The 17,486-nt window shown below is 40.4% G+C and overlaps 1 protein-coding gene across 3 annotated transcripts in view; it reads right to left on the bottom strand.

The window, feature by feature from the left end:
- Positions 1 to 245: 245 nt before the first annotated feature.
- The window catches only part of LOC145782539 (uncharacterized), a 32,543-nt gene continuing 15,302 nt past the window's right edge, over positions 246 to 17,486 (bottom strand). The window contains exons 2-7 of one of the 3 annotated variants that reach the window (XM_082594346.1): positions 15,177 to 15,437; positions 11,538 to 11,570; positions 9,947 to 9,997; positions 7,848 to 7,868; positions 6,730 to 6,799; positions 2,513 to 2,614 (exon numbers count right to left, since the gene is read on the bottom strand). In XM_082594346.1, coding sequence (XP_082450472.1) covers positions 6,768 to 6,799; positions 7,848 to 7,868; positions 9,947 to 9,997; positions 11,538 to 11,570; positions 15,177 to 15,437 — 398 coding nt within the window. In that variant the 3' untranslated portion in view covers positions 2,513 to 2,614; positions 6,730 to 6,767. Of the gene's footprint in view, positions 2,615 to 6,729; positions 6,800 to 7,847; positions 7,869 to 9,946; positions 9,998 to 11,537; positions 11,571 to 15,176; positions 15,438 to 17,486 lie in introns of all 3 variants that reach the window. The other 2 variants (XM_082594345.1, XM_082594344.1) reach the window with 2 other exon arrangements.

Genomic DNA, 17,486 nt, shown 5'->3' with positions numbered 1-17,486 from the left:
CCTGCTGCCGATCGCTAGTTCATTTATTGTTTTATGTATCAATACAGCATAAAAATTTTCCCCCACACAGAAATATGCGCAGGCCGAAGTAGCCAGCCAGAGGTCAAAGGGGGCCTCCCCCCCTGAAAAAAATTTCGCCCCCCTTTGGAAAAATCTCAACATTCTCGGGCAACAGCTACAATGATAATGATTTTGCCCATTTAAATTTTTTCGCCCCCCCCCCCTAAAAAAAGTTGCCCCCCTTGCTCTGCGGTCTGGCTACACCTTGCTCTGCGGTCTGGCTACGGCCCTGCCCCCACGGCTTAGGCGCCTATGGATTCGGTAAAAATGGATAAAACTGCGACAAAGCTCAGCCTACACTTTCTGCTATTGCACAACCTAGCTATCTTCATTCGAGAAATTTGGCATTAAAAATGCCAACCTGGCATCCCTGGTGCAGGACTGGCCGTTGGACCCGCGAGAGCGTGTGATAGTCACGTGATCGACGATGCGCATGCGTCGAAGTCTTTTTTCGCTTGCAAAATGCGACAAGACAGATTTCGCGCCACTCGGCGTTACTTTCAACCGCGTTCAGCCGAAAGGGCGGCTATAATTTCGAATATGTCCGATACGAAAAACGAATTTCGAATATCACCTTAATCGAAATCGAATCGAAAATCGAAATTGAACACCCCTAGGTAGAATCTATAAGCCTAGTCAAGACACCCGGTACAGGTTGAAAAACTCACTTCCTTACAATTGAGGGCCACAACTAAGAAACCGACCTTTTTTTCCCACGCTCTTTAGCGCTTCTCTCTCACGCTACCTGGAAGTGGCAAAGTCGTCAACGCCATCTGGTGATATGACGTCAGTTCAAGACGAACTGAGTGGAGACCAAACTAGCCGAGATAGGCTTGGCACCAAATAACGAAAGGACCTGTAAAAGCGATTGTCGCTTCGCGGTCTGTCTCGAACTGACGTCATAATCTGGTGTGTTGTGCAATACATTCCGTCATTGCAGCAACGTGGCCAAAAATCAAGCAGGTGGAGAACCATGGTTTTGATAATTTTTGTTGAGATGAAACAGCCTTAAAATGCAACGGCGAGGTTGGTGTTTATAGATTGAAACATGCTCTTTCAGATAAAGTGCAGTAAAAGTCATCGCGCAGTTGCACTTTAACTCATTGAAGCATTTTCTATATCTCGCATTCAAAAGCTTAATTCCAAAGTTGTTGATACTTCGGCGAAAGAATTAAACGATTAAGGGTGAATTATGAGAAATTATGGTGAACAAACTATTACCCTAGTTACGACCTCTAAACGTTCCGTGATGAGTGACATGAAATCTGTGCTTGCTCGCTTCATGGCTACCCCCATGTCACAGTGTTGCGTAAATATTGACAACGTCTTTTATATTTAAACACGCTCAAAGTAATAAGTTAAAACCTTTTGCCACATGAAGTTGTAATAATATTATTGCACTTAGGCACTGTTCACAAAAAAACGTCCGCCGTCAAAGAGGAGAAGAAGGGTTACAAATTGCGAACTTTTGTGGACGGGGGGGGGGGTCCTGGGATGCCGACATCCTTTCAATAGTGCGGACATTTTGCGGAAACGGAGGGAGGGATCAATTTTTTGAGAACGGCTTTTTGTGGGCAGCCCTTTAAGCAATTTGCAACTTCTATAGCAGCATTTTTAAGGCTTGCGCGTAATTAAAAGCATGACAAAAAAACACAAAACTTTTGGGGATAGAATGTAAGATTTTTAAGATCATAGAACAAAAGAAATTTGCTATTCATTCCTTAACATAAAAGTTAGGTATTAGAGAAGGCTATGGCCTTTAAGTAAAAGAATGACCTGGCAACCTTAATTGGCTCAATTCAAACCATGATGCATTGATGCTAAATTGCAACTTCCTAACAGTCTAATTGAACATCTTTTTAATCATATCATCACAAGTCAGCAAAAAATCTTTAAAAATTTCAGCCAGTATGCTTCTATCTTGCTGCACAATGGCATATCAAAACAAAATGGTAGCGCTTGTCCATAAAAACTTTTGTCCACAAGTGTTCGATAAAAAATATTTTAAAATTTGATAGGAATATAACATATGATTGAAAGGTACACGGGATACCTTATACTGGAGCCTGAGAAAAATGATGGTTTTCTCAATAAGTCGATAGACGATGGCTGCATTCACCAACTGCAGCAACACATCAAACCTAATGATATCCATGCTCTTCGTGGTGTTCATCGTCAGCATATTCTGGAAAGCTCTCGACAGAAGACTGGAAAAAAGAGTTTGGAAAAATCTTCGGATCAGATTCTTCTTCGTGTGGAATCTCTGTTGGAACACTTGGAGGAGCAAGCTCCAAAGCTGGTCTGGTGGAGATCGCTTCTGGGATTGCATGTCGATAAAAAGCTGTCGAGCTGAAAATAGAGAAGCGCATGGACTTTTGCTTTTGATCCCTCAGATCATCTATCGTGTAAAATATATCTCCATGCTTCAGCGCCTCATCCGGGTGCAGCAAAGCGTCTCTCCTCTTCCACCAATAAGCTACCATCAAAAAAACAACAACAAGAAGAATTCCCCCAGAAACAATATACATAAGGGTCGGGCTTCTATCGGTTATCACTGTGAAGAAAAATATTGGATCATGTTACAAAATAATCTAACTTCAAAACTACACATTTTGCTGTTACATCAACACAAAATTCTAACATAAAAAGCACTGAAACATTGCATTAACTGAGCTTGACATTTGAGCCTGCATAACGCTTGATCGTAATTACCGTCCCGCTGTTTACCTTGCATCTTTACCAAGGGCGGGTTAGGATTTGAGTAGTTATTGTTTAATATTCTTAATGGTTACAGCAGTGGTTCTTAACCGGGGGCACGCCCCCCCCCCCCCCCTTGCGGGGCGTAACGACGATGTTTAATCTTTTCGCAGTAACTCCTCCTTAACTATTTTTTTGTCATTTGTATTTTTTTAAAACTGGTAATCACAAGTAAGGACTATTACAGACAGAGCTTTTGTTGCCCTTGTTCTGAAATCTGGTTTTTTTACTGCCGGCGTGAAAACAAAAAGAGTAAAATCTTTTATGTGTCTATTACAAACTATCTATTAACACTCATTGCGCTATTTATGGAAGAGCCTTAGCATCCAAAACTTCCCCTCTTGTACACCAATGAAGGGTCTCCTGAACTTAATTATCAAGGAACGGTAGTCAATTTTACAAAAACAGATGTCTTAGGCTATAAAAAGCTGAAGCCCTTCAGATGTTTTTTCGATCTGTGTAAGCCTGTAAGGAATCTAATTGTAAATAATGAATAATTTGGTTTATCTTCCAAACGAATGATTACAAAGTAATCAAGTTTCAAGAATGATTACAGTTACGAGGTAACAAGGTAATCCAGTGACTAGTGAGAGTCAGTGGACCATGTTGGACGCTGCGCTCGCAGATGGTAACTTCAAGTGGCCTCATCAAGCAACAGCTCATCTAGGCTAAATACCGTGAAAGCAAACAGCATAAAATAATTTTCAGATGCTGATAAAAACACGCAAACCAAGCAAAAAAAGATTTGAAAAAACACAAGAATTTTGTGCATGAAAGTCCACACAGTCAAGACAGACTTCAAAAATCTAGAACTCGAGATTATCTTCCAATTTACGAACTTGTCTGGACTCAAGATATTTAACCGTATCTGTCACTGCTTCCTTTTGGCGGCAAGAGTTACTGGCCGAGACCATCAGGTCTACGTCTCTGTTATTGCTAATCACTCCGTCGGCTTATATCAAATAACACCGGGAAAAAGTATGCCGTTGGTCAAAAGCCTTGTCTATCACTTCAATCAATTTATTTCGCAAAATATATTCGTGATTGTGCATTTTAGGTAGAAAAGGTGATAAAGACTCGGTTTTAGACCTATTTTCGCCATTTCTTGGTCAAATTTTTCAGTTGACATTTCATTTTGAAAGTCTTCTTGTATTGAACACAGAATTTCATCAATTTTGTTTTTCCGTTTCTGTGCAAACAGTATTCCATGCACTTTTTGCACTACAAAGCAATTTGCGCAAATAACGTATTACCTTCCTAATTATTGTCTGCCAGCAAAGAATGACTCATATTGGGTCAGAGACGGATTCCCTACCCAGACAGCAAAATTGACGTTGAATCAATGTAAAAAGACGGATTTTGCTGCCTGGAATTTTAGCGCCGTCGCGTTTGACTGACAAGCACAAAATGAAACCGCACGCTAATAGTAAACTGTCAATCAAGCTATTGAATAAACCCGAAATTTTCATGCATTTCATAACTGGCTGTGACAAAAGGTTTATTGTGAACTTCACAATTATCCGATACCAACATTAAAATTTGGGGCAAGAGAAAAAAGTAAAAGTCAAAAAATCTCAGGTTTCTAGCGTCACTGCTTCTATGTGAAATTTCTGAATTAGCAGAGGGCGAGACCATAAGGTCTACGCCAGTGACAGATACGGTTAAAGACTAACAGTTTATAAAATGAAAGTTTGGATGGAATAAGTCCACACCGTCAGGCCATTAGCTGCCAAAAATAGCTTGGTCTGAATAGGGTTACGAAGACTAACAGTGTTCAAATCCACATATCTTTGCTCCTTTTTCTACATCAGTTGCTGTCAAGACAAAGGATAGCCTGAGAGTTGAAGACGCAGAACACGTGACCATTGTCAAAAGGAGGCGTGCCAAAAAAAGGTTAAGAACCACTAGGTTTGAGTGTCTCTGCATCGGTAGACATGAGGTTAATGCATTGTCCGGTCATACCAAGACAGTTAAAACATAAAAATGTATTTCATTTCTGCTTTGCACTCAACAAAATAATGGGTCCAGGATAATAATGTAGCCTACTCGGCTGCTCTCCTCTGACACTCAGCTTTGGAAAGCACCGAGAACAACGCATATCAGCGATGGATATGGCTTCATACTAAAACACATTCTCACTTATTTTTATTTGTTAAGTTGACAGGCTCCAGTAATGGCAAAAAAAACTTCTGTCCGGGAAAAAAAAATTGGAAGATCAACAAAGAGGTGGCTAGAGTTGGGAAGAGAAGACATTAGTGTAAGAAGCCTGGATAGAACCTACACCAACAACCGGGAAGCATGGCGAAAGGTTGCAAAAACTGGCGGACCTCTGATAGTAGGGACAACGCCAAGTCTCACAGAATGAATATTGATAAGCGGGAATCGTAGTCACAACGAGTCGACCGATACAGCCAACGATAGTGACAGCAAAAAAAAACTGCAAGCAGGAAGGTGGTGCTCTTCATACCAAGAAGAATTGAAAGCTATAGGGCAGTGGTTCCCAACCGGGGTGCCGCGGCACCCTGGGGTGCCAATTGCAATGCTCAAGGGTGCCGCGAGATATTGGGTAATTGCAATACTGCGACCATTCTTTATTTTAACTTTAACCAGTTAAGTGCGGAATTTATTTATTTCAAACCGAGTTTCAGTGCGTAGCCCATTAAGTTTCGCGTCTCGCAGTTATTCCCGGTTCCTTTCTGGAGAGGCGCTTAGTGGGGAAGTCGCTGGCGGTAAGCCCTTGTTTTCTCGCCCAGGAAAAACAGCGTGAAATAGATTTTGACTCTTGCTGTGCTTTCCATAAAAACGTTTGAAGCGCATCATTATTGCCAGGTTTCATGATTTTATTTTGCGTTTCACGCGCAGAAAGTCAAATTGCAGTGATGGATTATCGGATTGTATGACCCAGCACGATTATAAAATTGCACGATTGTTTGGGAACCATTGTAAACCAATCAATTCACACGCAAGCACTGGGAGGGATGAACGCATGGTTAAGAAATCCATGTTTACTGGACTCTCATATTGTTTTAAATCTTTAAGAAGAAGACGAATTAATTGACATTCGTAACGATGGAAATTTTAAGCTTATGCACAGGAAGATGCTTCTCGACGAGTTCTGGATAAAAATTCAAAATGAATATCCTTGCGTTGGAAAGAAAGCTATTGTGCTTTTGCTGCAGTTTTCCACGTCATACCTATGTGAGAGTGGATTTTCCGTAATAACGAACATAAAAACTAAAAAACAGGAACGACTGCTTATAGTCGAGGAAGAAATGCGGGTGGCTTTATCCAATGTGCCCCCAGATATTAAGGGATTTAGTGCAAGAAGTCAAGCCCAAAATTCACACTGACTTTTGAATAAATACATTTATTTACGCGCGCTATACTGTAGAACTCATTCTGTGTTATTTCATACAGTTATTTGAAATACAGAAATCACATAAAATTGATCCAGTTTTGCCAGGGTGCCGCAAACTATTTATCTCTTTGATAGGGTGCCGCAAGGCCAAAAAGGTTGGGAACCACTGCTATAGGGCAAGCCCTGAACGGCATAACTGACAGTTGCAGTGGAAAGAAGGTGCGTGTTGTCTCCAACAGTGCTCTCGACTCATTTCCCTTATAAGGACTAGGAGATGAACGAGAAGTTGTAAAACCACTACACAGTACACACTCTTTAATATCCATCAAAAAGAATGTGATTTAATATTTACGTGGTGCCCCAGTCGTTGTTGGATATTTGGAAGTGAGACAGAAAACGAGAAAGCGAAAGAAGGAATAGAAAAAGAACAAAGGGAACAACCTAACACGATACATCTGCAAAAGCAGCCATAAAACGAACAATAAAACGACTTTTGCAAGAGATTTAAAGTGAGAGAAAAGAACGATTGCCTTGAGGAGCGACAAGTGACTTACAAGAAACAAGCCGCGATAGGCAGACTTCGTGGCGGGCATCATCCAGATCTCCGATACTGGCAGCACAAGCCTGGAAGATTAGAAGACATAACATGTAGAAACTGCAAATTGGAGAAGAGACTGTCGAGCATGTCCTGCTGGAGTGTCAGGTTCTCCATCTGTCGAGGCACTGCCAGTTGACCGTTTGAGACGATCGCAAATAAACCACGATTGGCGATCAAGGTTTAGACAAAATGTCTATAACTAACTGACAGGTTGTGCCATTTGCTTGAAAAACATTCACAAAGCATTAACTGCTGGCCAACATGGTGGTTAGCCGAAATGGCAATTCATTGAACAGCAATTTAAATAAACAAAACATCCTGGCGTTCACAGAAAATGTTGTGAACCTCATGCTTAATTCCAAGCATAAAGAAAATAAGGTTCTCATTATATTAAGCCTCTGGAACTGATAAAAGCAGGATGGCTAGTTCATTACTCTCATCCCATATTCCTTCAACAACTACGCCCAACCAATTTACTGCACCATTGGGTGAGCAGTTTAAGCCTGGAGTCGAACCAGGATCACATAATTGGAAAGCAAGCTGGGTATCTGTAGCCGCATCCAATGATAATTAAAACTTCTAAGAGAGGTTGTCATGCAAAACAGCAAAAGTAACCGAAAACTGTAACTAGTAGATCAAAAGATGGTAAATTAGAATGATAGATCACAGGAAATTACAAATGTTTTAAAGCGTATCTTTTAACCATTCAAATCAACGCAGATTCAACTGTCGGCTGCATAGCCGAGTGGTGAGAGCCCTGGATCGGCAATCGAAAGGGCGCCGGTTCGACATCGCTCAAGAGCATGCGGCTGTGTCTTTGGCAGGACACTTAAAGGCACGAAGGTGGACACGAAGATTGGCTTCCTTGCCTTCCCGTCCACTTAATCTAAATCTTCAACCACCAGGTGTAAGCCTGGATACGACAAACAAAAAAAATGTAGACCAAACTTATTTTTTCATATATCTTTTTGATAAAACCTGCACGTATGAAACTATAAACTGTTTTTGATTGTAATATTGTTTTTTTATTATTTCTCAGCTTAATACACTTGATTCAAATTACATCTAACTTACTTTCTTGTATTTCGTTTTCACCTGTAAAACGTAAAAAAAAAATGTTTTACTCATTTGCAAGCATTTCAATAAATATCAATGATTAAAGTTACAAAAATATTACACCTTCCACAGTCAAGTCAACTCTTGCTGGCATTATTGACAGTGAAGATAATGTATCTCCAGCTAGATACGATACAATGGAAATCAAGATTTTCAAAAGCTTAACAAAGCACTAAATGTGTCATCACAACCGTTTGCGCCTTTATTTTGTTTTGCAACGTTGTTGTTCAATATTGACGAGAATTTTCTATTTAACTATTGGAAGCTATTAGCACTAGAAGACATCGTTATATTGGTGGCCTGCGTGGTATTCTCTTTGAAGCTAGGTTACTGAGCATTCCCATATGAGATAGTCAGTGAACTGATTTGAGACGTTGCATTTTAGACAGTCCGGTTAAATTGTCATCCCCCGTTGATAAAAATTGTCTTTTGTTTTAGTCTATCTTTGCTCTTATATGCAGTTTGTAATGGACCATGATTTTCTGGTAACCATGTAAAAGCCTGTGAGAGCTGTTGTTGGGACCTTGATTGATTCATCAGAGAAAATATGTTTTTCTGGAAATTCTACCACCCGCTGTAACATTTATCGAAGATGGTTCGGTTACGTAGCAGGAATGTCTTCATTTAAGTCGCGAGCTTTTTGGTGCTCGGTTTATTTGTTGTAATATTGGGAGATTTTCTGCAGTTGAGAATTTATTGGTGCAAGAAGAAGAAGTTCTTTTATTTTGCATCATCAACACATGTGAAAAAAAAACAATACAAGATTACAATGTGAGTTAGGTTGTTTGCTGATGATGATGATGGGAGTGGCAAAAGGACCGAACTGGTCATCAACTCTGCCACACCCGGGAGGTGTTATAGATTCTTTGACATGGAAAGTATTATTTGACATGTGCAAGTTCGAAATTGCTGCCAGTCTTCGAATGTGTGGTGGAAGAATGTTGCACATTGTTGGTAACCACTGCGTGGGGGTAGGTTTCAGTGTTCCAGCGATCAGACGCATTGTGGTTCGCAAATATACATCAACTTTGCTGGCATGAGCTGACTGCCCAGACAGGTGCACACTGCACAATACTCTGCAACAGAGTAGCATAAAGTCAAAGAAAAAGTGCCTAGCACTTGTTGATTGGCACCCCATTTGGTTCTTGTCAGGTTTTGCAATTTGTTTCTTCACGCCGCATTCACAGGTCAATTAGGGAGCCAAACCCCACTTGTGCATATTAGAGTAGAAGCGGCCAATTCCCTTTTGAATTCTATTTAACTTGACATAAGTCGGCTGTGGCTGGTCCATAGTGGCAGTGAGTCTTGGAGGATAAATAATGATGAAGGCCTTTTGTTAAACTATTCTTTGCACAACGTCGATTTTACTTGTCGTGAGATCATCACTGTTGAGCTGGAAAATGTCGTAACTTCTGGCTTCTTTCTCGTTCTCTGAAGCGGAGGGTTTATCCTTTTATTGCCCCAAAGATACCCTGATGTGTCTCTGGTTGTTAGCAATCGCCCAATTCCATTAGCCTAACGGAGTGGAAGGTCTGCGTGTCATGGATGATGAAAACAAAGACTGGTCTCCAGTAGCCCTTCAGTGTAGTCCGGGAACATCGTGAATCTGGGATGGTAAAAAGATAGACCCTCGGTCCTAGAGGCTGGTTTGCTCAGTAACCAGGATTCACCACGTAGAGGTAGACGACACAAATCCCAAACTGGCATGAAATTGAGCCTCATTTTACTTGATTTCTCTCCAGCCTCATTCCAACTTAATTCTGAGCTTCAGAGACAGGAGTGGGTGACGCTGAACCGATTGAGAACGGGAGTTGGTCGCTTCAATGCTTGCTTGACACGTTGGGGCATGAAGGCCTTTGCTGCGCGTTAATGCGGCGCGACGGAGCAAACGACCGACCACATCATCTTTGCGTGTCCCATCTATTCCCTAATGGAAACAGACTTATGAAATTTTCTATGACTGATTGTAACATGAACCATTTTGAGTCTGATGCAAAAGATAAATAAATTGAAGAAAAAATACTTTGAATATATTGCAGTCAAGTATCTTTGCTTACCTAGCTCAAAATCAGCTTGAATGTCAACTGGTATTGGCGTAGTGGTGTCTTCTGCAAATACAAAAACTGATATGCTGAATTTTATTTATCACTTTGTTTTGAAATCTGTCGCACAGTTACACAATTTGAACTCTTAATGATATTTATCAGTAGGCTACCGTATAGTTTTGGGAGGCAAGTAATTTTGCAACGTCCTAGACAGATGACTGACTAAAGTAAACTAAATTATTTTAGTTTAGACTAGACTAAACCAGACTAAAATAAATCAAAAACTCGTTTCGTGGGCCGCACACCATTCAAAATTGACACTTCTCCGTGAGCAACACAATTTTTCTTTACGGGCCGCAGGTTGCACAGTGCACAACTGCACATCCGACTTTAGGCCATGGCAGTAATCATGCTGTTGACAAAATCAGCCCAAAATGTAATATTATGAAAAGCATCGTCAAGATTCGGGAAAAGTTGCCTTTTCAAACCTGATCTTTTGTATGTAGGCTCCTGCGCATTGATAAAACAGAGTTTTTTTAAACTGTTTACACTGCTAAAAAACACTAAAAGTATACCAAAATCAAAATAGCCTGCCAAAAGTATGTATTTTTGACTTCAATATGTAAGTTCTATCAGTCAAATTTCAAAATTATATTGCTCTAAAAACATATGAATATGAAACTGTTGTAGTTTTGCAGATAAAAATGAAAAATAAAAGTAAGCAACAAATGAACTAACAGATATCCACTCACCTAACATAAAGAAATCGTCTCAATTTGTACGGTTACTAATCTTTGTTCAACTGTTTATTGAAAAACGAAACGCAAAAAGCATATGGTAACTAAAAACACGATAATCAACTCACTGTTTAACGGAACAACTCCGATTGAATTATCAGTTCACTCCCTGAACGTATTAGAGTTATTTCTGATGGAGTGACAACTTCAAACGTTCAGATTGAAGACTGGTTTTTTTTTCGGTTATTTATCGGTCATTGACCGATTTTTTAGTAAAATGTCCGAAAAAAATATAGTCAATTCGGCCTGGTGTTGCAACGTTGAGTTTCGGTGATGAACGTTGAAGAAACGTTTGTCTGTTCTAACTTTTCTCAGATAAAACACGACAACGTTTCTCAGCGAAACTTAATGTTGTAGCTAGTCAGCAAGTACAAATTTTGGTTTGTATCAGCTACTTGAATAGAAATATTTTCATGAGAAAAAATGACCGAAATAAATAAAAAATGATCGAATTTTTTCAAATCATTTCGGACAAATGACCAAAAAGTCTCAGCGAAAGAAAAACCAGAGTGAAGAGGAGAGAACGAAAAGAACCCAAATCACATGCGAATAAAATAAATTCAAACCACCGTGAGCAATTTTACCATAAGCCTTAAACACCCTGGCAAGATGTCTACACAGAAAAAGTAGCTTTTAAGACCATTGTACAAACTCTAGGTAGATATCTTGGCAATGTGTTGAGTGTTCATGGAACAAATGCTTGAAGTACTTTGAACTTATTATATTCATGTATGACTTAAATACTTCTCATTCTGACCTCTCCAGTCTCCAATAATAGGCTACCATTTCTTGCAAAGCAGACGTACCTACAGTAGTACTTGGTTCTGTTGGAGGTATAGCTGAAAAGCAAATAAGAACACTTGTTTAAATGTTTAAGTGCTTCTCCATATGAACCAGTGGTTCTCAACCGGTCTGCGAAGCAACTTCATGGGGGGTCCGGGAAAGCTTTCGAGTTTGCAGCATAATTGATAAATTACGGATTTTAAAACTGATTTGCTTTATTTGTGTGTTAGGGAAGCTCGGGCAAAACGGGATGTTGTAACCATGATTTGCTATTCAAATAGAAACTATTTGAATAAGCTTAACTAAAGATAATCTAGCTGCTGGCTGTGGTCGAAATCGTTTTTAGCTGTTTTTGATTGAACTGACTCGTATGAAAATAAATTTGTTTGCATTGCAAGATATGTAACCGAGTCGTTCATATCAAACATTGTTGTGGGTTTGACACCTGTGAGAAGACATTTTATTTTCTTGATAGTGAAAATGTTTCAAATTTTTGTTGCGCTGGAAAGAGGTCCTTTAAAATCCAAAATCTTTTAAAATCTCTCGAAAACTTGAGTAGCATTTATTAATTGAGGTTGATCTGATCTGACAAAGTTGAGTGGTTTGACTTCAGCACATAAGGAAGATATCTTGGCAATGTGTTGAAATCAAGACACCCATTCGTGCCAGCCGCTCGGCTTCTGATCAACGAAGCTGACGAACAAGACATCTCTGCGGCTACTTGGGCGGACCATAAATGGCATTCTGAATGGAGGTCGGGCACCACCAGACTCCGTTCATTCATCCCCGACGCCGACACACGCCCCATCGGCCTGACACTACGGAGACAGGCATGGGTGCGCCTCAACCGTCTCCGTACGGGCGTCGGGCTTTTCCGCTCAACCATGCACCAATGGGGAATGGCTTCTTCCTCCTCCTGTGAATGTGGTGCCGAGGAACAGACCGCAGACCACATCATCAATGACTGTACCATCTTCAGGCCACCTAGCGGAGTGGAAGGTCTGCGCGTCATGGATGATGAAACTAAAGACTGGCTGCTCTCTAGCAGCCTTCCAGTGTAGTCCGGAAACATCGTGAATCTGGGGTGGTAAAAGGATAGACCCTCGGCCCCAGAAGCTCAGACGACGACGAGCACATAAGGAGCACTTGGAAATCATGTCTCGTCGTATTTCTGGTACGGAATAAGAAAGGTTTTTGTTTCGGACGAAGTGAGTCATTGCAATAACGCCAGGATGACACAAAGCAACGTGAAGCACACACAAACTGTCTTGACTAATTGCACCACAAAATGCTCGGGTAAGCGTATCGGCATCGGGACATACACTTTCTTTTCCTGGTCTGTGAAAGACAGTGTAACTAAATTGAGAAATGTGAAGAAGGGGCGTTCTTCCTGGCCATCAGCACAAGGCTGAGCACTCACTAGTACAGCAAGCAGTTGCGATTTGCTAATCATAACGATGTAGCTTCCACGCTAGCCATTCAGACTACCGAGAAACTTAAATTGAGAGAGTTCGATTCGCCATCTACTTAATTTTTCTGTAATTAATATAAAGTCCAATTAACAGGTGTCTCCATTTATGAAAAGCTTCCACGATAGCACATGCCTTCTTCTCCACGGCAGAGTGACGCTGTTCATTCGCCGACAAGGTTCTCGAGTGAAAGGCGACTGGGCGTCCATCTTGATTAAGAGTCGCAGCAATAGCGAAATTGGAGGCGTCGGTTTCCACGGTCAAAGGTAGGGAGTTGTCGATGGGATTTAATAAAGCCGTAGCCAGCACTGACTTGATCTCTTGAATGGCGATTTCAGGCAGAGGCAATGAAGCTTTGATAAGCGGATGTATCCTATCTAAGTAGTTAGGAATCCAGCGTACATAATAAGCAAATAGTCCAACCAAGCGCTGGAGCTCTTTGTGTGTTTTGGGCACTGGTAAATCGAGAAGTGGTTACTGGTTATCTGATTTGATTGACTGATGTTCGATTTGATATCCCGATAAACAAACGTTTGATGGGAAGTGGTCTTGTTCTTCATAATAGTTAAGTTGACTTTTGACGCGGCTTTAAACAATTCTTCCAAATTCCGATAATGATCAGCTTGGTTTTTGCAAGCAATTGTGACGTCATCGAGGTAAGGAAAACATCGCTTTAGGGTTTAAATTGTTGCTTTTGATAAAGCAGTCGATAACGCGTTGAAATTCGGGAACGGCATTGGTTAAACCGAACGGCAACCATCGCCATTGATACAAGCCAGAACCCGCTCGGAAAGCGGTGTATTCTTTATCCTTCGGATCAGTTCGATCTGGTGGTAAACGAACTTTAGTCATGAGGTCTTCGTTTAGTGACAATGGATATTCGATAGTTCTGCTGTAATCCCATGCGCCTTTTCCTGATTGCTTGTTAGAGCCAGATTCTAGTTATATCTTCAATGACTAGACTAGCAGATATTGAAAAACAGCATGTCACACTTAGTTTTGGTGCCACTATCCCATTTGTCCCCAATGCACTCCGGGGAATAAACTGGTTATAAAACACGTGTATTGATCATAACATCCTACATTATTATGGGGGAAAAATCAACTGCTAAATGTGTGATTTTTTTCTAACCTTCAAATAGGCTGTAAAATTACGTTTCGCTGGAGTCCGATATTAAAAGTTAAATCCATTCTCATTGTCTTACAACAATCACTCTTAAATCATCATCTCAACACTTCAAGACAACTTTCCACTTTCACTTTACTACGCTGAAGAGATCGGAAGATCGAAACACAAGCCACTGTCCGTAGTTAACTTTTAATAATGTCTTTTTAGACATTCTTTTTGGGTCAATAATGTCTTTTAGACATTACTTTTAAAGAAATAAAAGAGTCAAAAGTCATGAAAATTTCACTCTGTGTGGAGCTACATGTACTTGAGAGGTTAACTGTTATTTTTTTATTCACTTGTTGATTCATTCATATCAGTTTGCATCCTCTGTGAATCCTTCTCTTGTATCATGGGCCAATCCTATAGATGTTTGCTGGTACACCCCTTCATTTTCTTTGAAGTTCATTGACTTGGTGTTTTTCGACTTGATCTCTGAATCACTGGGAAGTGTAATCAGACAAAGCTTACAAACAATTTTGGGACTCAAACTAAAAAAAACAACAGAGACTTCTTTGATAAAATTATTGAACAATAAAGCTTGATTGTGATAACAATGTTTTATCATGTAATACTAATAGTCAAGACTTTTTGCAAAACCTCTGACGGCCTTTCACTGGCCATGAAAAATGGATTCGGGACAAGTTGTAAAACACCGATTTGAAACACGATGTAATTTACTCTTCACGCATTAACATTTATTTGTGACCGTGACTGTGTCTGTAAAAGTGCAATATTTTGCCAATGTCTATGAGCAAGCTTCTTAACGGCAGTCGGCAACATATAGTTAGATAGGTCATTGAAAATAAAGATTTACGGTACATTCCATGCTACTAACTTTACTTCAGTTAAAATTCCCTCAATCATCAACTACTGTATAATGTATATTTACTTCCAATCCCAAAAAATTACGGAGAACTTAGTTTTTCTCGATTGAATTACATAAAAACGTCTGCACAAAAAGAGTTATGCTTTGCGGTATTTTTGCAATACACACACCCGCACATTTTTATTAAATAACTTACCGAAGGGTCTTTGGCATATTGTACGTGCCTTAGTTTCGATATCAGCTATGTCACTGAAACGCCAATATAGCTCAGGCTCTTTTACCAGGCGTCGCCCAGCGTACCCTTCAATGGGGACACTGGAACCGGAAGGAGGATCAAGATTTGCATCAGGTGCAAAGTGGTCCTTTCCGTTAACCATGCCGGTACGATCATACCAAGTATACTCCAGAAGTGCGCTGCTACCTTTGTACAAGCCGATATGAACATGGTATGGTGGCTCTAAATAAAAAACAAACAGAAGAAACTGTCAAGACAAACATTGTAATAGTTAATTAGAGATGGGATAAATAAGAGATCAAGGGCCACATATTATGCTGTTCGTACAAACACGAATATTCGCCATTCGTAGGCTGTTTTGTTTTACAAGAAGTCCAAATTTCTTTACAATAGTTGCACGAATAAAATAAAAAAGATTTATGTGTTTTAGTACGTCGTCGTCGTGTCATCCTCTGTGGCCGAGGGCCTGTCCTTTCACCACCCCAGATTCACGATGTTTCCGGACTACACTGGAAGGCTACTAGAGAGCAGCCAGTCTTTGGTTTCATCATCCATGACACGCAGACCTTCCACTCCATTAGATGGCTTGAGGATGGTAAAGTCATTGATCATGTGGTCTGCGCTCTGTTCTTCAGCATCTCATTCACAGGAAGAGGCCATTCACCATTGGTGCATGGTTGAGCGAAAAAGCCCGATGCCCGTACGAAGACTGTTGAGGCGCAGCCATGCCTGTCTTGGTAGTGTCAAGCCGATGGGGCGTGTGTCGGCGTCGGGGATGAACGAATAAAGTCTGGTGGTACTTGACTTCCATTCAGAATTCCATTTATGGTCCGCCCAAGTAGCCGCAGAGATGTCTTATTCATCAGCTTCGTTGATCAGAAGTTGAGCGGCTGCACAAAAAGAATGGCACGAATGGGTGTCTTGATTTCAGTCAACGAGAGTGCTCGTTTGGGAGAGCAGAGATATTGTGGTGGGGAAGGTGGTTAGTCTCCAGCGCCTGTCGACCGAGGGACAGAGTGGCTTCTTCGCGACGAAACTCAGCAGTCAGCAGGTTGGATGCCAGTGAGAATGTGGAGATTGTCCAATGGTATGGGGCGCAGGCATCCGGTCACTGTGCGCAGGGCGCTGTTTATGGCAGTGTCAATATTATGGCAGTGAGCACTGCGGCAACAAACAGGTGCACAGTACTCTGGTGAAGAGTAAACAAGGGATAAGGCTGCTGGGTCATTCCATGTCAACTCAACAGGTTTTTGGAAAAGTGCAAGCTTGACCCTCTTAGATTTTCTTGAAATTCACACTTAAGTTTCATATTGATGTATAATGAACACAAAAAAAATTTCAGCTCATTATCTTAAGACGTTTAGAAATTACAGCCCTTCAAAGTCACCAAGGTCCCTCAAAATGCGTTCGCATGTAAATTTTCCTCCATGTTTGGGTCTTCACAAGTTTTCATGTAAAGCATTTACAAATCTGAAATTTGGTATTCTGATAAAGAAGCAGCCCTAGTTTTCATATCTACCATCGAAATTGCTAATTTCAAATTAGTTTTAGATATAGAACCTTTCAAAAATTGAAATTTTTTACATTTGAAAAAATTACATCAATTTTTGATGTCCGCTATCTCCCAAACCAATAGTCCCAAAACTACCATTTTGCATATTATTATTCTATACTAGTTGGTAATTAACCCCCATGAGACTTACACTAAAAAAATGTGAAATTATTGAAGTTTGGAGGGTGCAAAGATGAAGCGCGAGCAAAAAAGCGCAAAATGCGCCATCTTGTGGTTAATATTTGACCCTGTGGACAGTCATTCAGGAAGTTGAAACTTTCAGAAAAAAATCTTCTTTGCCTAAGCTATAAACAGTTCAAGTTTCAAATATGTAACCCAACTCCTTCAATAGTAAATGCAGCTGTGAAATCATGAGTTTGACCATCACATGCAAAAGTCTTGGGGGTGTGAGGTAGTTACAGCATACTTGGCAAACATGAAAATGTTTTGAATTTTGCTGAGGACACCCTTTTAAATTGTGAAGTTGTCAGAAAAAATAACTCCTTCAAAACATTTTTGAATTTGAAATTGATTTAGGGGTGGCCCTCTCCCCCTGAAGTTCTGCGCCCTCCCCCAAAATACCAAATCTTCATATCTCAAAAACTGCTGGAGCTAGAGATACAGTTTTTGTGTCAAAAGATGCAGAAAACATGATTTCCTATCTGCTTTCTGAACAGTGATTGTGTCTATCTTGAGTAGAAAAGCAGTTATTTCAAAAA

This window comes from Aplidium turbinatum, chromosome 13 (assembly GCF_918807975.1).
Source record: "Aplidium turbinatum chromosome 13, kaAplTurb1.1, whole genome shotgun sequence".
Taxonomy (NCBI): Eukaryota; Metazoa; Chordata; class Ascidiacea; order Aplousobranchia; family Polyclinidae; genus Aplidium; species Aplidium turbinatum.
This window is presented reverse-complemented; position numbering and strand designations above follow the sequence as displayed.